Source organism: Spea bombifrons, chromosome 1 (assembly GCF_027358695.1).
Source record: "Spea bombifrons isolate aSpeBom1 chromosome 1, aSpeBom1.2.pri, whole genome shotgun sequence".
In the NCBI taxonomy this organism is placed as follows: Eukaryota; Metazoa; Chordata; class Amphibia; order Anura; family Pelobatidae; genus Spea; species Spea bombifrons.
This window is the reverse complement of record NC_071087.1, coordinates 4,699,383-4,723,506: the sequence shown is the minus strand read 5'-3', so window position 1 is coordinate 4,723,506 and position 24,124 is coordinate 4,699,383. Positions and strand designations below refer to the sequence as shown.

General features: G+C 44.2%; 1 protein-coding gene across 1 annotated transcript; it reads right to left on the bottom strand.

Annotated features, from left to right (window-relative positions):
* Positions 1-4,031: 4,031 nt before the first annotated feature.
* On the bottom strand, positions 4,032-22,755 carry LOC128477746 (cytochrome P450 26B1). Its single transcript, XM_053458094.1, has 6 exons — positions 22,481-22,755; positions 14,564-14,788; positions 10,610-10,885; positions 7,395-7,550; positions 5,301-5,582; positions 4,032-4,888 (listed from the first exon to the last, which is right to left on the bottom strand). Exons 1-6 carry the CDS (start codon positions 22,682-22,684, stop codon positions 4,496-4,498), a joined length of 1,536 nt encoding a protein of 511 aa, XP_053314069.1. The 5' UTR covers positions 22,685-22,755; the 3' UTR covers positions 4,032-4,495.
* Positions 22,756-24,124: the final 1,369 nt, after the last annotated feature.

Genomic DNA, 24,124 nt, shown 5'->3' with positions numbered 1-24,124 from the left:
GACAGGTTAAGAAATATTTTACCGGAGGAACGAAAGCAAAGGCCAATAAATGGACACATAATATTCACCCGTCTGGAATATTTTTTTTCATGGAGTCCCAACACAGGTCCGTCCGCGGTTCCCGATCTCTTTTGTGAGGTCTCGTTAAAAACTTGGCCGTCATGAGTGAATAAGAAAGAGGTCCTCTGATCAGTCCTTTATTAAAGCTACAGTGAGTCTTGGCCCCAGCCTGATACTTCCAAGTGCCTCAAACCATCCAAAGTCATGAGACAACAACCTTCAATCGAACTCACCACCAAGTCAGATCGTGCCATGAGAAACCAGACCCGCTCATGACTGATCGAGCAGCGACCATCAAGTTCCAAGAGCGACTGATGTCATTGATGTTGATAATATTGTCAGTCTCAGTGGGACGTAGGAGGACCCCTTCGCAGCCGCCATGTCACAGAGGGGCCTGCGGTTGCTCTGTGTAGTGGCTGCCATTTAACTTTGACATAACCAGCAACAAAATATACTAAGTAAAAAGAAATGATCATGGCTTTGGGCTGCCCCAGTGTCATGGACACTGAGGTCTACAATGAGGCTTGGTGAATATGGGGCACTTACTAAAAGTCTTTGATGGAGCCTGTTGCTTCCTACCTTTGGTCAATGTTGACGTTGGGGCAATAGCGACTTTCTGGCCAGACAGCAGTGACCCATAAATTGTCCAAACTAAAGGCATGCTCTCGATGGGCTTCTTTGAGAAGTGTAATTATTGGAGAATTGCTTTATAATAGATGGAGTCTAAGAGCCGCCGAGACCTGTAAGGACGGAACGTTCCTCAACCTTTTCCACGGACCCCAAAAAAGAATTACCTCGTCAAACAGATGTAACCTGCAGTTACTACAACAAGTCTGGGGACCCAAGCCTTAAAATTAAATTTGAATACATTTTTAAAAATTTACATGGGCTGGACCTGGATCGGCTACTGGGTGGAATATGGGGAAACATGGAACCAAAGATAAGGGGGTCTTCATCTACTGATCCCAGAGGTGGTGTTTAAACTAATGTGAGCAATAAAAGGTCATAGATCTTGGTAGATAAGTGGAAGAGTCTTCCAGCAGAAGTGGTAGACGGTAATACAGTGAGGGTATTAAACATGCATGGGATAGACATACGGCTCCTGAATCTAAGACGAGACCAACGACTGATTAAGGTCTGAGACAGACGACTATACGGGCCGAATGGGGCGGATTTGCCTACAAGCAACTTGGGATGTAAAAGGCCCTGAGTGCGCTCAAGACTACAGAGGTCACCCAGTATCAGACTATTACAGTAATTCATATTTATTCTTAAAGTATGTTTGAGGCGTTTTCTTAATAAGTGAATACCGTCCCTTTAACCGCTTCTCTTCTGGTTGTTAAGAAAGAAAACTGAAAAAACAAATTAAGATTTTTTTTCCCATTTTATTATGTAAGTCTATAAAATTGTACTGATTATTTTTAAGACCACAAAATACACATTTATTTTCATATATGACACAATATTATATATACACACATAATAAACCACATTACTGGAAAAAAAAAAATAATATTGACGCCGCACCAATTCATAAAACAAACAAAAAAAAAACACCACAATAAAAAAACACAAGTGCTTCTCATAATATTAAAAATGACAGAGATATAAACATATTAATATTTGAACCATGTTTACAAATAGAGACCGATTCATATTTTTTTTTTTATTACTAAATAACAAATATTTAACAGCAAAAAAAAAAAAAAAACACTTTATACTAAATATCTATTTGAAATATAAACAAAAATAGCACTTCTAATAGTTTATAAAATCGGACAAAAAAAAAATAATAATAATCGATTTCAGGACTGTTGCGTATAAAATAATATATAGTATTAATCCATAGTGGGACTGGATTAGGAATAAGTTCCGACATTCAAAAGTGCTTATTCTGCAAATACATTGCAAGAGACCTAGATTTATTTTTTATTTTTTTTTCCCATTTTTTTTTTTTGTCAAGTTATAGTGTAAAGATTAACCCTTTCAGTTCCAGAGGGGTCCATACTGCACTTAAAGAGTTAAAAAAAAAGGGAATGGTATACGAAGAAGCTATTAATTCTGTGCACCGGCGTCTGCCATGGGATGTATTCGGGAAACGCTCCGTAAACTATTTCTATAAATTTATTTTTATATGTAATAAAGAGCGCCCCCCCCACACCCCCCAAATTGAACCCACTACGTTGTACAATCAGGGTGACAAAATACCACTAATTAGAGTGACCGTGATGGGAAGGACGCCCCCCGCAGGACAATGACAGCCCCCCCCAGGGTAATAGAATCTTCTTTTTCCTTTTTCTCTCGTTAGATTTTTCATGTGCACATATAGTTTCGGTATTACATCAGAAATGATGTCATACATATATACATATATGTCGTTTATAACATAGATCTTTAACCATAACTGACCGGTCCATGCAAGTTTTTTTTTTTTGTATAGCGGAGAGCCGCACGGATACACAGCAAAATAATTAACATCCCCCGTCGCGTTTTTGGGGGGAATTTTTTTTGTATTTTTTTTAAAAATATTTTTTATTGTGTAAATAAATAGAATATAAATAAGGGAATGGATGCCAAAAAAGGATACATTCCAGTGACTCCTCTATCTGAAGTATTCTCCCCAAAAGGAGAATTTTTTTTTTTAGCTTACATATTATTGTGAATTATTGAGGCTAATCATAAATAATGGAATCCAAGTTAACTTCAACCATAAATGACTCGCTGGATTAATGGAATAATAAATGCGGCACAGACTGTGGCAAGACATAGATAGCATATTCAATTTAGGTGAACCCTGAAGAGGAATGGACTTCCAACTGGTCTGTGCCCCCCAAGAAGTGCTTTAACACAGCGGGCCGATTGGTTTCCAAAACCAGCATTTGCCAAGTGCTTGGGCGCATGACCATCATCGGGGTGGACAACAAATGAATTCACGCACGAAAGAGTATCTCGAATGAGTTTGGAATGTAGTTCGTGAAGGAAGAGTCCTTAAGACAGAGTCCTCAGAAAGCTTTCCATTGGAGGTATTACGGGTTAAGAGATCGTTATGCTGTCACTAGACCAGGTGGTTCATCCCTATACGATCCCACGGTCATGTATGTTAACACACAGATCACCATTAAAGTCAGACGACACATGCAACAGTTCTACTCGGTCATAAACGGTAGGCCGTGTCTACATCTACGACATAATGGGTTCCATCTTGTTTCGATCAAATTACTCAGGATCCCCAAAAAGGCCATCGCTGTAACTCGATATACAAAAAGAAAACCCGGCGTTAAAGGCCATGAATTCATGAGAGGCCATTTATAAGTTTGGCAAGCTACCCGTTACCCCTCCCGACACCGGATACATAAGGCTGCTGTCGGCCGGCACGTATTGGCAGATACAGACAATGTTTTCTTTCCAGCCTATGGTGGTTTGATTTAAATCGGAATGGAAAAAGGGCGATGGTCTTGGATTCGACTTGCGCTAAGGCACTGGATCGCTAAACGCATGGACTGTTGACCTTACGCTCAAACAGCTCTTCCAAAATGGCAGCTATCTATCCAAACTCATCCCCATCTATGGACCTTCAGATCCGAATAATAGCGTTTAACCGCTGTAGATAAGGAACTTTGACCCACCTAGATCGTAGAGAAGGGAATTTTAGTAGAAGAACCCTTATCTGTAGCTTCATCTAGGATAATTTCAGCCTTTTTTTTAAAGAAGCATTTTTTTTCCAACTTCCAGTGACTTTTTTTGGCATCATTTTTAATCTAGATCTCTCTGGCTCATCAGATGTTGACCACAATCTAGAACGTCATAAGTTCTAGATGACACTTGATGGTTTAAACTGTAAACGCTTTGACCACTGCCTGCCATCCTGCCCCTAAACAATACACTCAGCTTATTGACCCGTCATTATTAGCTTCGCTTGGAAAAAATATATTTTTTTTTTTTTTTTTGTGTATTTCCTTTTTTTTCCTCTCTTTTAGACAATAAAAATAAGGCAGGCGTAGAAACAACAGAACAAAAGACCCTGTTATCCCTGATGTACGTAACACTGTGGAGTAAAAGAAGGGAGCGAGCATGGGGGGAATGTTCTCGTAAACCTCTGGTGGGGCATCACAGGATCTACCAGCGTCAGAGTCTAGGCCGGTAAAAGTTCTTCCCCAAGCGAGAGTCCTCGGTATGTCCTTTCTGCAGCAGGATTCATAACCCTGGCTCCGTTATATATGTAAGCAATCCACGCGTGTTCTTTGATTGGTGGCTCGATATATTTTCAGTTAGTATTGTAGATATATTTCTCTTTGTAGTTATAGTCTCGGTTTGTTTTTTGTTTTTTTTATACTGTGTGCTTATATTTCGTTTTGTCTTCTCCTGGATGGAAAAAAAAAACTGAAGAAAATATTCAAGAGTAATATTTTTTTTTGGGTGGGGGTGGGGTGGAAGGCTACACGGTGGCGCCCAACATGGCTTCTGTCTCTGTCATAATTTCATTTTGGTTAGAATCGAGTCCAAAGAACCTGACCTTCAGCTCGCCGGAGGGGTGGACCACGGGGACCGGCATGATTTTGGGGAAAGTCCTCGTAGCCAGCTCAAACCGGCTCATGCTGGCCAATTCGATCGCCAAGGTCTTCAAGAACAGCTTTGCCAGCTGCTTGCCCAAACAGTTCCGGACTCCGCCGCCGAACGGCAGGTAATGGAACCTGCCGTCTTTGTCTTCTGTGCGATCTCGGCCAAACCGGTCGGGGTCAAAGACGTCGATATCCTTAAAGACGGGAGCTGTGTCGTGCGTGTCCCGGATGCTGTATAAAACGCTCCATCCTTTGGGTATCTGGAAACCCTGGGGAAGGTATAATAATAATAATTATTATTATTATTATTAATTATTTTTTTTTATAGGAGCCAGCAGATTGTGAAATAAGATCAATAAAGTACAAGCCGACGTTATAAAAAGTATCCTTAATTAAATGTGAAAAGAAAATAATATAAAATGTGGAATGATCTACAATTTAGCAAAAAAAGTTAATTAAGTTTGTAATTAAAGGCGAAAGCATAGGGTGTGTATGAAGGGTGGCAGGAATAATTAAACCGTCTGTACATCCGACTTTATAAGCTTTAAAAAGTGTAACTTTAGTCTATTAAAGCAAATTAGTCGGATGGAATATTAATGTGTCGGATGGTAAGGTAACTTGTTTCCTCGCCGCGTGACCTCATCAGATGTTATTACGCCATAACCCTCCTCCGATACTCACATCCAGCTCGAAGGTCTGCAGCACGGTCCTGTAACCCCCCGAGATGGGACTGAAGAGGCGCAGGAGTTCCTTGATGACGCAGTCCAGGTAGTGCAGGCTGCTGATGGTGTCCACGCGCAGGGCGCCCTCGCAGACGCAGCCGTTGTGTAAGATGCCGTTCCCCCGCAGCTCCTCGCGAAGCTTCTCCAAGACGTTCGGGTGTTTGAGGAGCTGCATGATGAGCGAGGTGCTGGCGCTGGCGGTGGTGGCATAGGCTGCAAATATCAGCTCCAGCGTTCCATCCTGCCGGGAATAAAACATACGGCTGAGTTTAATGGGAAGGACTGGGGATGTCACTTGAAAGTCCATAATTATTTGTTATTATTATTTTTTATCATTTTTATTATTATTATTTTTTTATCATTATTTTATTTTTTTTATTTTTTAACATTATTTTTTTTTTATTTATTTATTTTTTTATTTAGATTGCTAACCAATTAGTGCTCATTTCCAAAAAAAACCTTCCTTCCTTGCAGCGCTGCGGTTTCATTTTAATACGTTTAATATGTTTTGTTAGAAGGGTTTATTCACTAAACCTCAAGGTCGCAAGCGATCTGAAACTTCCCGACTTCTTGTCTTTAGTCGGCACTCTAAAGGGCCAACACGAGCTTTTCCTTCCAAAAATACAGTAGCTGGCCCCCGTAAAATCCATCTTAAATATGGGGAGCAATATCGCGGATTTAACTATACATTATCCAGGGTCGGCCCTTCTCACTGGGGTTGGCGGAGATACTTAGTGGTTGCAAATCCCAGAAATTCTAAAAACTCACGGTTTAGTCAATAAACCCCATAACCATAAAACAAAAGCATCGGGAATGTTTTTTTCCCCCCCGTTCTCCACATACATCACGTTATCGAGGGCAATCGTTACTGAAATCGCTTTTCTTAATAACGCACGTTTGCAGCAATGCCTTAATCGCTCCTAAAACCACCCAAAAGGGAGCATCCATTTAACAACCCGTCCAAGACACGGCGGCACCCTTTTGGTCGCGTTTCAACACGTCTTTTTTCCCTTCAATCAACACATCCTCTTCCTACAACACGAGGGGGCTCTGCCGCGCATGCCCAAGGAGCTACATTGTGCATAGGTGCTCGGGTAGCATGTAATCTGGACGCATACCAACTTGGCCGAGCATCACAGCCAAATATGTCATCGATCCCCCTTCTATCAGCACCATATGATGTAAGAAGATCAGGGTCCAACATCGACGGCAAACAATTCCCGCGGCCGCGCATGAGTAACCAGCGTCTTAGCGATTGTCCTGAACATGCGCCGCAGCTCGACGGCCCCCCAGGGAGGTGAGAGAAGGGGAAGCTTGTAAGGATTAATTTTCTAATCTCCGGAATTAAAATAACTTTCGTTGAGACCTTTGCTGACGGCTTGGACCACATTCCCGAGCTGATCTATTTAATAGCTTTAAAGCCTCGGCCAATGAAAACGTGTTCGGATCCACGTTCCGAGGTCGGAATGATGCGATGTCTTCAAACTGCTGCAGGGTGAATATGACATCATTTCGCAAAACTAAAGTAGGTATAATTATACGCATGGCTTGTAATATATATATAATATGTATAAAAGCGCCAGCGTATGGCACAATGTTTTATGATCGTCTCCTTGGGCGTTTATTTATCTGTAAAGGTTTCTTTTAGCTGCCATGATGTCATAGTGACCTCACAACCTTGGGAAAGGAGGATGCTGGAGAAGCAGTGGATTTTTTTTTTATACATTAAGACGCCTTCCAATTCTGTTTTCCATTTTTAATCGATTATATGCTTTTATACCCAAAAACAGCTTGCATTAATATATATCGTTACTATATGCAAGGAGGGAAAGTCGGTTACTCGTGCAGAATGACATTGCTCCGGAACTCTTCAGAACATTCTATTGGGTCATCTCTGTAAGTGTTCAGAAAGCTCTGTATGCCAGTTCCTAATTGTATTAACGTGTAATAGGATCCATCTCACGTTGAAAGAGACGGCCCGGCTCACCACCCTCCAAACCACCCATCGCACACCACGTGGCCGTGAAGACTTCTGGAATGACTAAAAAGGTACCTTGAGTTCTTGCATTGTCAGCTCCTTGCCATGCTCCTTCCCGCTCTCGATCAGTACATCCAGGGCGTCCGTATAGTCCTTTCCTTGGGTGCTCCGCAGCTTCTCCTCAATGGCTTTCTCCAAACTTTTCAATAGAGTCTCCCTCGCTCGAATGCCCTGTTCCACCAAAACGAGAAAAGGTCATCATCTCACGGGATGTCTTAAGCAATAAACATAAAAATAGATAAAACCCCAGCCTATGTAGTTTTCCCGGGTCAGAAGAACACAGTAGCCCTGAAAAGGACTAATCGATAAGTCTGGGTCACCTCCCTAAAGCTCAGTTCTGAAGGTCGGAGGAAGACCAAAGGTCATGGACATTACCCCTTGAGCTTGGAGAGCTTGGAGAGGATGTAATTTACGAGACAAACAAAGTTTTTATCCATAAATAACTTTTCCGTTGGATTTCTCGGACAGGTATCATTTTTTGATACCAAGTGGGATGATGGTCCTGAAGGATCCCAGCAATTAGCTGAAGGTCTATGACGGATCAATGAAGCCAGCTCGATATTTCTTGGAGCCCTAGCGTCACCAAGGACGTGCCCGGTCCCAAGAGAGGCCATTCCGTACACGTCGATACGTTTCTAACAAATATATTCTCTAGAACAGGGGCGTCCAACCTGCGGCCCTCCAGCTGCGGCAGGACTACATCTCCCATAATGCTATTTCAGCTAAGGGGCTGGCAGAGGAGTATGGGATGTGTAGTCCTGCAGCAGCTGGAGGGCCGCGGGTTGGACACCCCTGCTCTAGAACCCAATGTATTGGTTCAGCTAAACGTTCGCACACATACTAACTCAAGGAGCTTACAATGTATCTAATGGTACACAGAGACTCAGAGTATGTTTTTTTTTTTTGTTAAAACTACTAAAATTGCATATTATAATTAAATTAATTGGCCCGCATCATTTTTAGGACTTAAAAACGAGAAAGTATACCATGAAAGAATTTGCATTATATATATATATATATATATATATTTTTTTATTTTATTTTTTTATTATTTTTTTTATTATTATTATTTTTTTTTTTCTCTCTCTTTTTGTTAAATGGGGTTTTACGGTTACTTTCCGCAGCCCCCCCCCCTCTTAAATCTAGATTAAAACTTCAGAACAAGGGATTGAAAAGGCCTGGGTCGGCGGTTTCAGAAATCCCTACTTTGTTTTCTCAAGTTTGTTAAGAAAATAGCGTGCGTCACGGTGCGTGGATGTCATTTTTTTATTTTTTTTAAAGAAGGTAATATGTATTAAAATAGCAACGAACTAATCTTTTTTCCTTATTTATGCCTTAGGAGACAGCCTGCAAATACTCGCAGGTCGAATGGAATGCCATTGAAGAATGGAGGATTTCGAAGTAAATTATTTACGAGGCATCAGAAATTAAAGCAAAATAAGTCTCGCCGTTCGCGCAGCCCTAAAAACCCATTAAAAAAAAAAACAGGTATTACCAAGGTGAGGATAAAACCAGAAGAAAAGGGGGTTTTCAAGTTCCATGACTTAAGCCGCATTTGCCTTAATCCTAAATTAAAAATTAATTGGTTTCACCCATTAGTCATCAGAGGCCTATGCCACAGAAAATAAAACCTGTTTTTTTAAAAAAAAAAATATTTTCCTTTCTATTCTTTAAGAATTATTTCAGGATCACGTAGCTTATGTGCAACGCATAATTATATATATAAATATATATTATTATACGTCATATTTAATTTAATTTCATATATATATATTATATATATATATATATATACACATATATATATATATATATACATACACTAATAATAATTATAGTAATAATAAAAAAATATATATTTTTTAAGATTAAATAAAATATGATTTTAGATATATATATATATATATATATATACACACACACACTAATAATAATTATAGTAATAATAAAAATATATATATTTAAGATTAAATTAAATCTGATTATATATATATATATATATATATACACACACATATATACACTAATAAATGATATAATAAATTAAATTAATTTAAATCAAAGGCTGAAGGTCCAGGGAAGTTGAGCCGGAAGAACCTTATCTAATAAGTATTTTATTCTGTCAGGCCTGTGATTAATACTTTATTTTTTGCATTTTCTTTGGTAAAAACAATTGTTGCAGATATATATTATTGTATATTTTTTAAATGGCATTGAGGATTTTACTACACGGGAGGAAGCAATTATATGTTCCACTGCTTTTCAAGAGAACTTCCTGTGCAGAAGGTCTTACAGGAAGTAACAAGTTCACCGATAAATACCATCCCCCGGGGTTCTCAAAACCCAACAATGTAACAGTGAATTCTTCAAGTAAAATGCTCTTTTATGCCCGGGGGAGGGGGGGTAATTTTTCTGTTAGGTATAATTAGTTACCCTTTGAGTCTATAAGTAAGCTTTTCATGGGGTTTTTTTTTTTGTTCCGTTACATCATCCGACGGACGTTGATGCGTTTTCCGCTTTCCGAAATGTTCTCGGTAATAGAAAAGCACCAAGCAGGCGTTCCGTCCGATGGAGCGTTTATGTAAGAGACGCTACATCTGCAAATGATTAGATAGTCGGGCGATTTATCAGTAAAATAAAGACTGTCAGAAGAAACGATGATGTCAGCCGGGTTCGGTAACAGAGGTGAAGGGAACTTTTGTAATTCGGGTTCAAAAACGGCAGGAAAGAGTCTCCCGACTAATAGAGTCTCCTGAGGACGGAACGCGAGGTAATGTATAGCTCTTTGTCCTCGGACTCGCTATTGTCCGTGTGTCGCGTCCCCACTGATTGGACGCTTCAAATGATTACGGCGGTCTGGAATAATCGCCGTCATTTGGACTATTAAACGCGGCGCTGATTGGCTGCAGACTGGAGTGGCTCGGCTACTTGCTGCCGAATGAATAGCGTTCACGCCAGAGCTTCTGTTCCAAGACAGAATTTAACCCCATGGTGGGGGGGGGAGACACCCAAGGAACCCCAGCCACTGGTAACATCACTCAGCTTTCCGCTGTGACATCATAAGACATCACGCTATGACGATATAAATTGGCGGTAATCGCGTGCGATTACTGAACAAAACAAGTCCGGTCCGTTTCTTTATATTTTTATCCATTTTTTGCTATTATTCGAAACACAGAAATTCTATAATTTCAGGAATTTTACGAGGTCGGGGGGAGGGGGGCACTTACCCTTCTGTAGCCGCTGAAGGGGACGTCGACAGGCAAGGAGAAGACGTTCTCCACAAACTTCTGGAACACCTCGAAGAGATTACTGAGCTCCTCGCTGGAGAGGCGGAAGCCGAGGAGAACGCGGATGGCCATGCGGAATGTCAGCTTCTGAGCCTCGAAGTAGACGTTGATGGGCTCGGGGTTACTGCTCCACACCCTCAGGGTGTCCTGGATCACCAGCTGGATTTTGGGAAGATAGGTCTCCAACGCCTCGTGGCTGAAGATTTTGGAAAACACCTTAAAAAAAAAAAAAAAAAAAATGAGGTCTCAATTATATGCAATTAATATTCATGTCTAAGGGATCGCGGAATATACATTTTAAATTGGGTGCAGGTGAGCAATAACTATATAGGTTTAAGTTAGAACTATAGGGGGTGGTAGGTAAGTGGAACAGCCTCTCAGCAGAAGCGGTAGAGGGTAATACAGCGAGGGGATTAAACACGCATGGGATAGACATACGGCTCCTGAATCCGAGATCCAACGACCGGTTAAGGTCTGAGTCGTTACAGCAGGAGAACTGCGTGTAAACTATAAAAGCGCTGCCCCCTCTAGTGGCCGTTTTATGAACTGCTTTCCACGTCACGCGGGCTGCCAAATTATTTAATAATAAAATGGAATTTTGGGAAAATCTATTCAGAAATCCAAAAAAATACAATTTATTCATTCCGCAAAAAAAATAAAAATAATTATAAAAATAATTTTCAGTTCCGTTCCAGTAGAAAGAAAATAAAGGTTAATGGATTAATCTGTCTGCTGTTAACCCTTTAAGTGCTGGGGGGGGTAGCACTATTTCATGGGGCACTGGTTGATATAAATATCTTTTTTTGTTTGTTTGTTTAAAATAAAATGTCGGATTTTCAGTTTTTCCGTGACTTGAGAACATTTTACTTAAACAAAACAAAAAAAAAGAAAAAAAAATTTGAAATTAAATCCTTCCGGGGAGAACAGAATTTGAAAAATGTGCCGATTTAGGCTTTTTTTTGTTACTTTATAAATATAAGATTATGTATCGAAAACCAGAGTTTTGCGTGGCCGGGCTGACAATAGTTTTTTTGTTTTTTTTCTGTAGAGGGCTTTACTTTTTAAAGGCGGATGAGCGCCTGTAACTACTACTACTACAGGCGGGATCGATAGGCCAGATGCGCCCAGGGCTGTTAACCGTTTCCGTAATCCTCCCTGTCTAATAAAAGCTCATAAAATGAAGACAAATGAAGGCTTTTGTAAATCGGGAACAAATCGCTGCCAATTAATCCCATGATGATTTAGGAGCCCCTGTTAATTCTATCTGTAAGAACTCCTTCGCCTTCTGCTAAGTCACCGAGTGCATGCATTGGCTGGAATCTCCATTGCCATAGCAGCATATGAAGTTGAACATCGGGATACGTCGGGGAAAGGCTTTTGGAACAGCGCTACGGAATCTGCCGGTGATCTTAATGCGCCCGGCCTGCGTCAAGCTTTACTTGTGTTCAGCCTTGATAGGGTGGTAGACGAGTGGAACAGTCTCCCAGCAGACGTGGTAGAGGGTAATACAGTGAGGGTATTAAACATGCGCGGCATAGACATACGGCTCCTGAATCTAAGATGAGACCAACAGCAGATTAAGGTTTGAGTGGTCGCTGAGCCAGGTTATTACGCACGCTCCCGGCAGTATCTTCCCGCGGGTTGATATAAAATTAACCCCTTGTTCTCTTACATCGCAAACACTACATTTAATAAATGGCTGCCTTGCGCCGATTAGATTGCTAGCTTTTCTTCCCAAGAGTTCTAAACCCTTTTAACTGGAATGTCATGAAACGTCAGCAAAGCCGGCAGCGAGTGGAAAATCCACAGCTATATTTAACTCTACGAGTGCCAAAAAGGGCCCACCTCGTATAGACATATACGGTATATACTACAGCATACGAGCTTCCTTCCAAGCCCTAACGAGCAGCGCGTGGCCCCGGGGCGTGAGATTAACGAGAGCCCCGTGTTTTGTGGCAGTTACTTCCCGCCGGTTGTGTCACCTCTTAGTGCCGACGCAGACGCCCCCCCCCCCCGGGCAGACCGCGGCCCCCCGAGACCAGACACTTCTTTACAGCAGGAAAACCGACCCCGGTACGCCGAGAAAAAACAGCCGCGCGCATTCCACAAAGTGTTAACTCCAGCCGGATGTCCTATTAATGCTGCCCTAGCATGCCTCCCAACTGTCCCGCTTTACGCGGGACAGTCCCACCACTGTATTCTGAATGAACCATTAGTCCTCCCCACCTTCGAGAGCTCCAGGCCATGGACTTCTCCACATCCCCCTCCCTGCAATCTAGTCCCTCTATTCCCATCTCATTCCCCCTCAGCCTCCTAATAGATTGTAAGCTCTTGAGATCAGGGTCCTCTCCTCCTCCTTCACCATTATGTCCTTTAGAGTTAATCGCTCTCCTCTATTGTAACAGCGCTACGGGGTCTGCATCACGCTATTACTACACTGTTATGTCATATCAGCGAACTGTCCTACACTTAGCACAAACAGTCCTGTTTTGGTATATCATCTGCTAACCGGCTAACAGCCGCCCAGCAGAGGTGGTAGAGGGTAATACAGTGAGGGGGTTAAACACGCATGGGATAGACATACGGCTCCTGAATCTAATTATCTAAAGTAATGATGCAATCTAACACTAATTATTAATATAATATAAATGAATAGATATAATAATAATGTAATGAATATTATTTTATCCCTTTAAATCTGTTAAATTAGCACATTTTTATGCTGAATATTGTGATTTTTTTTTTAGTTCACGCACAAAAATAATAATAATAATAAAAAAAGCGGAGAATGAATGGCACATACAGCAGCGAGCTGGCATTTAAAGGGTTGGCGTGCTATTAACGCTTTCAGTGCCGCACACACGGAATAGACTTGCTTTGCCGCTTTAAGAAAACCCGCGTGGGATAACCGAGTGGGGTCCGCTAGGGGTTACTACAGTTCAAACCGCACGTGCCACAACGTGCATACGCGGGGAAGGAGCCGCCGCCGCCGCCGCGCTTCCAACCTCCAGCCTGATCCCGTGCAGCGCGGCAAAAAACATAGATCTCTCACCAAAAAACTTTTATTACCAAAAAAATACGTTTTGGGTTTATGCTCAAGAAAAAAATATATATATTTCTATATTTCCAAGCATCTCGTCCCCCCTCCCCGGCGGCTGCCTGACCCCTTCCACACCGTGACGTCACGCAGTCGCCCTAACACCCGGTCTATCCAGTTATTAACCCTTCGCCAGCATCAGCCGTTTCTTCTTCTACTTCCCCCGATATAATAAATAAACTGCCCCCCATTAAAGCTGCCGTTCCACCGGCTCTGCTGAACGTAACCCGCCTCGCGCATGCGGATGCCCAAACCCTTCCCCAAAACATACTTTTTTAATTGCGTCCTACTTCGCCCCGCTCTTCATTCTTCGGGGAATGCTTAATTGTCATCTGACACTAAAACGGGCACCGATAGGCTGTCTGGTGGATGTGACCGGGACACTGAATGTCACCCAGCGGAGGGAGCGGCGTAGCCTCGGATCGGCGTGTGTTTCAGATGAAGACGCCATCTATATACCCCGGCAGCGCAGAAGCTAAATACCCCGCTGGGCATCGTCCTGGGCATCATAGGAGTTGAGACTCAAACCTTAATCAGTCGTTGGTCTCGTCTTAGATTTAGGAGCCGTATGTCTATCCCGCGCATGTTTAATCCCCTCGCTGTATTACCCTTTACCACCTCTGCTGGGAGGCTGTTCCACTTATCTACCTTCCATAGTAAATCTATGTTATATCTAAGCCTCCAACCCTTAAGTGATTGAATAGGGGGCAATAAGTACATTGCTTGCCATGGACCACCACAGCCCCCCCGCCATCGCCCGAGACCCAGGACTGAGCGCACTCGGTGGGATACATTACCTTCCGCTTGTGTCTGTGGATATCCCCGATGGAGTTGGCCAGGCTGTTGGGCCCCAGTAACACCCGAGTGCTCCGGGGCCACTCCGTGCTGACCAGGTGATGCTCGCCCATAAGGATCTTCCTGACGTTCTCGGCCCCCGTCACCCTGATCAGGGGGCGACCGAGCAAGTGGGTCTTGAACACGTTGCCATACTTCTCTCGCCGGGAGGACTGGAAACCCGATCCCTGCAGAGGAAAAACAGAGCAGCGATTCATTCACACGCAGGAATGGGGCGGAAAAAGAAAAAAAAACAACAAATAAAATACCTGCGACCCTACAGCGGGAAGGGGGGGGCGCTTGTTTATCTCATTAACTGGTCTGAAACCTACTCGAGAATTCGCACCTCCGAGGTGAAAATGCATCATAAACCAGGGGCGGCGGGCAGCGGGTGTCACTGTGCTCCTGCGCGACCTTTTTTTATATTTTTTTAAGGCTGCAGAATGTCAACCGCAGCTCAACGTTAAACGCGAGTCCACGGACGCCCCCGGCGTATTCCGAGACCCCGGCCGCGGCGTTTATTTTTAAAGAGACGGCCCGTTTATTCCAGAGACGAAAGAAATCTATGATGTCATCCAAAAAAAATAAAATAGCAATAAAAAAAAGACATCATTTTTTTTTTTTTTTTTCATGTGCATTGGGGGGGGGGCAAAAATACCAATAATTAAAATATCGGCTCCTTCCTACCTATTAAGGGCCATTTCTGCACCGGCCAACTTGCCATCGCATTAACCCTATAAGTGCCTGTAATGTATAACGGGTGGCATGTACTGAATGCATCTTTGTACAGCGCTGTGGAATATGATGGCGCTATAGATATCAATAAGTAATAATTGTAGTTTATGAATGGTTTGTCAATACACTGGGGGGGCTCTCCGGCGGAATCCCCATCTTTACTGCCCTTCCGCTAATAGCAGATGAGGATCACCCACTTAACCAAGGGGGGGGGCTTTTAGATTGTAAGCTCATGAGCACAGCTCTCAGAAGCCCACCAGGTACTTTGTATGAAAGCTAGATAGCTCGCGGGCACCCCATCTTTAAATTGTACAGCGCTGCGGAATATGTTGGCGCTTAATAAATAATAATAATAGGCAATGTAAAAATATTCATGGCAATGGCCCCTAGGGGGAGCCGCAGAGCTGACAATCATTTCTGCCGCAGACACACGGGCTCCGGTGCCAGAATATAATGCCCCAGTAGGGGTAAGGGGGTAATATCATCTACCCTGCAAGCAAAATTATTTAACCCCTTCTTGTGCTTTAGGTAGCAGAAGCCACTAACGCCAGGACTGTGATGTCAGCAGACTCCAACTCCTATCACCTCTACCAAAGAGCCGGCACATAGCAAGCTAACCCCATGTAGGATAATGGGGTAGGGGTGGTTTGGACCAGGCACACTAAGGGTTAAGCAAGGGGCTAAATCTGGACCAATCGGCTGGAACAATCCATAGGTTTCCAAGGCGACCGCGCCAAAGTTTCTGCAATTTATGCCAAAAATTGGTATTGGGGAATAAAAGTGCACAAAGTGCGTGAAAGAGTTAACTGAACATTCTTGTACCCGGCAGCCATGACAGGTTACACGCCACACCTGCCAGCTGGCCCGGAGCACATAGGGAAAGGACGCTGTAATTACTGAAGGTGTTTGCTGCGCACGGTCTGGGCACAGATGTGGCGGGGCCGGCGGGGGCCGGCGGGGGCCGGCAGACTGGAAAAACCTAATGTGTGAAAGGTGCCTTGTCTGGGGTCACAGACGGAGCTACAGCCAGGGTGTGAAAGGTCACAGAGGAGCGAGTGCAGCGATTATGACCTCAGCGGGGCGGCGAGGGCCGGTAACTCCCTCATCACCGCACTCTGCCACATTTACTCGGAGCACGGATTGGTTTCTATAGCGCCAACTTACTCTACGGCGCTGTACAACAGCACATTACAGACTAACAGGGCCCTCATCAAAGGAGCTTACAATCTATAAGACTTGGGATTCCGAAGAAGAATTCCATATTAAAAAGTACAATCGCTGATCGGATTGGTGTACCACCTCTGCTGGAAGGCCCCCCCCAATCTAGAGCATTCGCAGCCAGATGAAGCCCTGCAAGGTTTCCGATTGGCCCCCGAGGGCCAGTCTTAGATTATTCAGTGATGCCCGGGGGCCACAAAATAAGCTTCCCATCGGGAGTCGGGAAACAAAGATTTACCTTTCCCTGTTCCTCAGTTTCAGCTCCTCATACCACCGTCCGGAGATTCTAATTGGTTGCCCAGTGACCACGCCCCCTTATTATCCAGAGCTGCAGCACAATGCACCCCTAACATGATTGAGTTTTTGTACCAATGGTTGGCTGCTTACAGTAGCCAATCGGTGGCAGGGAAGGACTTTCATTGAATGAAATGGGAGTTATTTCTGCACGCGGAGGGGTGTAAACTCCGTGCCAAGTCAGAGTATGCTGCGCATGTGCAGGCTGAAGGAGTGGGGGGGGCAAGGAAAGGGGCAAATGTCTATGGGGCAATTCGGCAGAACCTCTCCATGCTTTTGGAAGGGGGAACCACCTGAAAGTTTAAAGGGACCACGGAGCCCCTTTTAATGTTTTAGCCACTTCTTCCGCTTTTGGTTCCATCCAATGCCCGAGACCGGCCTTACACGGAGTAAACGGAACAGCCTCCCAGCAGAGGTGGTAGAGGGTAATACAGTGAGGGGATTAAACATGCGCGGGATAGACATACGGCTCCTGAATCTAAGACGAGACCAACGACTGATTAAAGTTTGAGTCGTTACAGCAGGAGAAACGGGCGACTAGATGGGGGCCGAATGGGGGCCGATCTGCCGGCAGATTCTATGTTTCCTAAACTTTAGGGGTTAAATCCGAGACCCCCGGGGCTTTTTTTTTTTTTTTTTTTTTCCTATGACTCGACGCACACGCAGTCAACGTCTAAAAACAAATAAGTGTTAATATAATAAATATGTCCGTGATGTAGAGCCGGCGGCGGCGGGGCCCCGGCGCACACAGACCGGCGGTTGTGAATCGGCGGAGTTCAGGTGACCCCGTTTCTGATCTGCGTAAATATAATTAGAGCGCTTTTTGTGCCATTAATAAAGAGATATTTGTACAACATTTCCACCGCCGTACAAAGGCCACCTTTATGTGGCGGCCGCTCCGACTGCAGTCCAATTTATACAAAATTCTGTATTTTTAGCCTCGGACTGTTTTTGGACAGAGGCCGCGGAAAAAAAAAATATAAAAAAATAGGAATACCCTTTTTTGTGCCCCCGTAAAAAAAAAAAAAAAAAGAAAATTAAAAAAAATCTGATAAATTTCCCTAAAAATATACCTTTTTCTATCTTTTTATTATTGCTGTTTTTTAAGCAGGAGCTCCCGGTAACAGAGAGACTTTTGTGACTTCTTTTTTTTGCATTCTTGGGATGGAGCGCGGTTGCGAATTACATAACGACTCTGCGAGCTTCGTCAGGGGAATCCTTTAAAATGCAACACCTACTGTCCTAGCGGCTTCAGCTGCCAAACCGTCTACTGTATCTACTACCAAGCACGGCGACCGTCTCTGGGGGATCACCAGCCCTGCTGGGTGGCGCTTCCTTGAATGGCAGGGTCATCCGGCCAACGATGAAGGAATACTAAGAAATTCGACATTGAAGCACAGAATTCCGGCCCCATCCGGCCCCCTGCTGTAACGACTCAAACCTTAATCAGTCGTTGGTCTCGTCTTAGATTCAGGAGCCGTATGTCTATCCCGCGCATGTTTAATACCCTCACTGTATTACCCTCTACCACTTCTGCTGGGAGGCTGTTCCACTTATCTACCACCCTCTCAGTTAAGTATAAACCTCCGTACATTACACCGGGCCCGTGTGACATGCTGGGAGACTTTTTACACGCTCTGTAGTGCGAGGGATGGGGGGACACAGAAGCCAATCAGTGGCTGAGTTCAGTAACATGTGAACATTATGTGTGTCCTCGAAAAAAATGGCCGACGTGGTCACCCTCATAATTCAGTGAGCCCCAGTCGGCTTCCCCTGCTAGGAGGGCTGGTGCGACCCTGCACGATGTATAGTTCAAAGAAGGGCAATTCCAATATAATTTCAGGAAGTTGGAGCGATTAACTAATCCCAGGCCGGCTTTAATCAGAGCGATTCCGGCTGCTCATTGGGTGGCCTCATGTTAAAGTAATTGGTGGGGGGGCGGCGGATCCTGTTAACACGGTGATTGCTTAAACCGGTCTGCAGGCCGCCTGGGGTCCAGAGGACGTGCTTTTGTGTGAGACACCAAACCTCGTTAGCTTGGGTCAGGTATGGGGGAGACTTTTGAGGTTTGTGTTCTGCGGGTATCCAGAGCAGCGGGGTATCTGCAGGAAGACGGACTATCAGAATCTCCGAAGTGTGCTTTAATCTTACACATCGGGCGAGTCCTGGAAAGGACTTCGCTGCTGAAGCAAAACGGACCGGACGAAAGGGTTAAAAAAAAAAATTTGACAGGGAATTGTGGGCTTTGAGCCTTTTGGATCATTAGCCAGGCCAATGCCGCGGCACCCTGGCACGCAATGGGTTAAAGATCCGTGGAAGGTGTCTGGGGTTAAGCGTGGGTCGCGATACGGCAGGGCTTTGGTAAGAAGCTGTTTTCTCTACTGATGACATCATAGCGCGGGGGGGGTCAAAGATAGGATTACCGGTCGACGATGACCTCACAAGGAGCGAGGCATCTGACGGCTGGTATTGTCAGCTATTAATGAGGAAGGATAACAGCTGAGATGGAACGTAAGGAAGTTTAACTTTACACAGAGGGGTGGTAGATAAGTAGAACAGCCTCCCAGCAGAAGTGGTAGAGGGTAATACAGCGAGGGTATTAAACACGCATGGGATAGGCATACGGCTCCTGAATCTAAGACGAGACCAACGATTTACGAAATTAACCCTTAACAATGCATTCTTCACCTATGTGGTACCTTACAGGGGTTAATGCAGATTGCAAATTTTACTGTATGGGTTAACTGTCTTGTTAACCCCGCCTGCGCCAGATTAGTCACTGGTTATACCTAAATAGCACTGCATTTTCAAACCAGTTCATGACCTGTTCCTGCGCTAGACCTAAAAAAAACATTTTAAAAGAAGGAGGGGGTTAAACCGGTTCCGCATTCCAGTAAAGTGATGGCACAGACACGCCAGCCAGGAAGGGGTTAATAACTTCTATATTCTTATAGAAAACTTACCTGTGAATCGGATTAATAATAATAATAATAATATCTTTATGACCCAAAATGGCAAAAGGCAATCCAGCGAAAGTACTGGGCTTAACCCCTTGTGTGCCAGGAATGATGCTTACAGAAAGGGTTAAAATGCCGCGGGGGGGGATACCGGTTTACATTCCAGCGGTGCGGATTGGGGGGGGCAGGGAGGCGTATGGGTTAACTGACAAATCACTACAAGGAGGCGTGCGGAGGAGATTCCCAAACATGCCCCAGACGGGTAACCATTTAAGTGCCACGGGGCATTTCTCAGCCGCTGTGAACCTGAAATGGTTAAATTAGAAATCAATGTCAGTCCCGCTTGATTGAGGACTTTTTTTCCCCGTCGCAGAGTTTATTTTTTTTCACGCGATGCAGCATTTCGAGCGGCGCCCCGGGGAGCGGGATTCGCCCATCCGATGAAATAATTCTCCGGCAACGCATGGGTTAAAAAAAAAAAAAAAACAACCTAAAGGCAGCCTTTGCCCTCTAGGACTTGTTTTTTTGTTGGGGGGGGAGTAATATCTGCCATAAATATGAATAATAAAATGTAATAAAAAAAATCTATATTAGAAAAATGAGATATTTAACCTGTTAGTGCCTGACAGCAGAGTTGGTGTATTGCGCGCCCCTCCGGCACATAAACGGTTAAATTAAAGTAACACCGGCATTGAGCGCTGTTTGGAAGGCAGAGCCGGGGCCGCTCTGTTCTTTCACTGGGGCCGCCGCACACGTCTAGACAGCGTCTGGCTGTAAATGCACATACATGTGTGTACAGTGTGCGTGTTTATATGTTTTATAAGCGCGGCCAGCCCCGATTTGTCGGCGGCTCTGCGGAGAGATCGTGTTGCGCCAGACCCTTCTCTGCACTTATAAAGGTTAATTCTAGGTTAATCCCCCCCTATTACCCACTACACTTCTTATGGAGCGGCTCAACACAAACCCGATCGTATGCCGAGCCTAGAAAAGCAGGAGTCCTGCTTTAACATAGAAACATTTAACATCGGCCCCATTCGGCCCCCCGTCTAGTCGCAGACTCAAACCTAAATCAGTCGTTGGTCTCATCTTAGATTCAGGAGCCGTATGTCTATCCCATGCATGTTTAATCCCCTCACTATGTTACCCTCTACCACTTCTGCTGGGAGGCTGTTCCATTTATCTACCACTCTCTCAGCTTTATAACCTTACCTGGTTACAGCCGGATTACTGACCATACCTTAAAGGGGCGATGCCCATGGGGCTGAATGCCTTCCAGCAGATGCCTAGGGGCTACAAAACCCCTGGCGTTGCTGACAAAATAACTTTGACCCCATTCTGGCAGCTAAGGTGTTAAACCTAAGCCGTCACTGCCAAGCCAAGTATTAATGAATAGTATTTCTACCCACAGGGGTCTCGCCCACAGAGCTTGCAATCAGTGCCATCTGCCTGGCTTCTTATTTAGTTTTTTGAGGGGTATCTGGTCAGTTTAGGTATGGGGGGGGGGAATATACATTTTTTTCTGCACAAAAACCCAAATATTCTGATTCGGGGAGGAGAGGTAGGACGGGTGACATAAAATGAACGGGGTCCGCACCCCCGGACAGAAATATTACACAAAAATGACAATTTTACACAATGTCTATAACAGTGTCACATAGTAACCGCCCGGAAACCATTATTTACTAACATTCTATATAAATATTTACACTGCAGTCAGTAACATTCTACATGCACCGGCTAACAAAGAGTTAATTCTTCAGGAATGAGACAGTCTCTGTGATAGAGAGTATGTTATAGGAATGAGACAGTCTGTGATAGAGAGTATATTATAGGAATGAGAGTCTGTGATAGAGAGTATATTATAGGAATGAGACAGTCTGTGATAGAGTGTATATTATAGGAATGAGACAGTCTGTGATAGAGTGTATATTATAGGAATGAGACAGTCTGTGATAGAGTGTATATTATAGGAATGAGACAGTTTCTGGGATATAGAGTGTATATTATAGGAATGAGACAGTCTGTGATAGAGAGTATATTATAGGAATGAGACAGTCTGTGATAGAGAGTGTATTATAGGAATGAGACAGTCTGTGATAGAGAGTGTATTATAGGAATGAGAGTCTGTGATAGAGAGTATATTATAGGAATGAGACAGTTTCTGGATAGAGAGTGTATTATGGGAATGAGAGAGTCTCTGGGATATAGAGTGTATAGTGTAGGAATGAGACAGTTTCTGGGATAGAGAGTATATTATAGGAATGAGACAGTCTCTGGGATATAGAGTGTATAGTGTAGGAATGAGAGAGTCTCTGGGATATAGAGTGTATGGTGTAGGAATGAGAGAGTCTCTGGGATATAGAGTGTATAGTGTAGGAATGAGACAGTCTCTGGGATAGAGAGTGTATTATGGGAATGAGAGAGTCTCTGGGATATAGAGTGTAAAGTGTAGGAATGAGACAGTTTCTGGGATAGAGAGTGTATTATGGGAATTAGAGAGTCTCTGGGATAGAGAGTGTAAAGTGTAGGAATGAGACAGTCTGTAATAGTTCCCGCTGTAGGAATGAGACAGTCCCGTGTGTGCGGAGGATGGGCAGACCCGGTAAGGGTACGGTAGGTGTTGCAGTGTTATGGCAGATGCAGTGAAGCCCCCCGGAGACCCCCGAGACCTCTTACCTGCGCGATCCAGTGGAAGGTCTCCCCGACCAGGGGGAAGCCCATGGAGCCCCTGGGGATGGGCAGCTTGCAGCTCTTGTCTCTGGTGGCTGCCCAGCGGAGTTGCCACAGCTGCTGGGACACGGCCAGGAGGAGGGCCACGGACAGCAGGCAGGCGGCGAGGGTGGCCAGGGCGCACACCGCGTCAAAGCTCTCAAACAGCATGCTGGGGAACTCTGCCGGGAGCAGGAGACGGGCGCGACTACTGCATGTGTGCACCCAACGGTACAAAGAATAACCGGGTCCTGGCAGGAGGCTGCGCTGCTCGCTCCGGCGGGTAGGCGGGTAGTGAGTATGTGCGCGGCCGGCTGCTCTCTGAGCTCCAGGTACACGGATCGGGTTTATATAGAGGCGGGGGGTGGGGCGGGGGCAACGGAGCGGGGGCTGCCAGCCGGGACCGGGGCCACGGAGCCTGCAAGACACGGGCACAGGGTGAGCGGGACAAGAACCGGGCACACCGACAGCAAGGAGAGGACAGCACCGGGCACACCGACAGCAAGGAGAGGACAGCACCGGGCACACCGACAGCAAGGAGAGGACAGCACCGGGCACACCGACAGCAATGGAGAAAACAGCACCGGGCACACCGACAGCAAGGAGAGGACAGCACCAGACACACTGACAGCAAGGAGAGGACAGCACCGGGCACACCGACAGCAAGGAGAAAACAGCACCGGACACACTGACAGCAAGGAGAAGACAGCACCTGACACACTGACAGCAAGGAAAGGACAGCACCGGACACACTGACAGCAAGGAAAAGACAGCACCGGACACATTATATACAATGAGCATATATGAACACTTTATTCACAGCATTATTAGAGTTATCATAACTTATATTGTAATATTTATTAGATGCACCGAGCACACTGACAGCAATTATATATATTAATATTCATACTTTATTCATGTCATTATGATCCATGATTAGCAGAGGCACCGAGCACACTGACAGCGGGCACTGCCTATCATCTATCTATCCATCCATCCATCTATCCACCTGTGTATGTACCCGTCCCTGTCTGGCAGTGGCCCCGGGTATACTTGGCGCTCGGTGTTGTCACATTGTTTGCTTTCTCTGTTATATGTAGCGGCAGGCAGTGAGCTCGGTGTTATTTGCCCCTCCCCTCCCCCCTCTGCCCCTCTGCCCCAGAGCTGAAGATCTAAATCCTCTCACTCCCTGCCCTGCACCTCCACCTAGCGGCCGCGGGCGGCACTGCACCCCCCACCAACATCACCACTAATAATAATTCATAATAATAATAAATAATTCATAATACTAATAAACGATAATACTAATTCATTATAATAACCATAATAATTAATAATAATAACGATAATAATAATTAATAATACATACTAAATCATAATCGATAATACTAATAAACGATAATAATAATAATTAATAATAATTCATAATAATAATAACGATAATCATTCATAATAATAACGATAATAATAATTAATAATGAATAATAACTCATAATCGATAATACTAATAAACGATAATAATAATTCACAATAATAATTCATAATCTATGATAATAATAATAATAAACAATAATAATAATCGATAATAATAAATGATAATACATTATAATA

Excerpts from the sequence above, each read along its gene's own strand:
- LOC128477746 (XM_053458094.1), bottom strand. The coding sequence starts at position 22,684 with ATGCTGTTTGAGAGCTTTGACGCGGTGTGCGCCCTGGCCACCCTCGCC. Across the intron at positions 14,789-22,480 it reads CCTTCCACTGGATCGCGCAG|GGATCGGGTTTCCAGTCCTC; the intron begins GTAAGAGGTCTC and ends TTTCCTCTGCAG. Across the intron at positions 7,551-10,609 it reads CCTTCAGCGGCTACAGAAGG|GGCATTCGAGCGAGGGAGAC; the intron begins GTAAGTGCCCCC and ends TTGGTGGAACAG.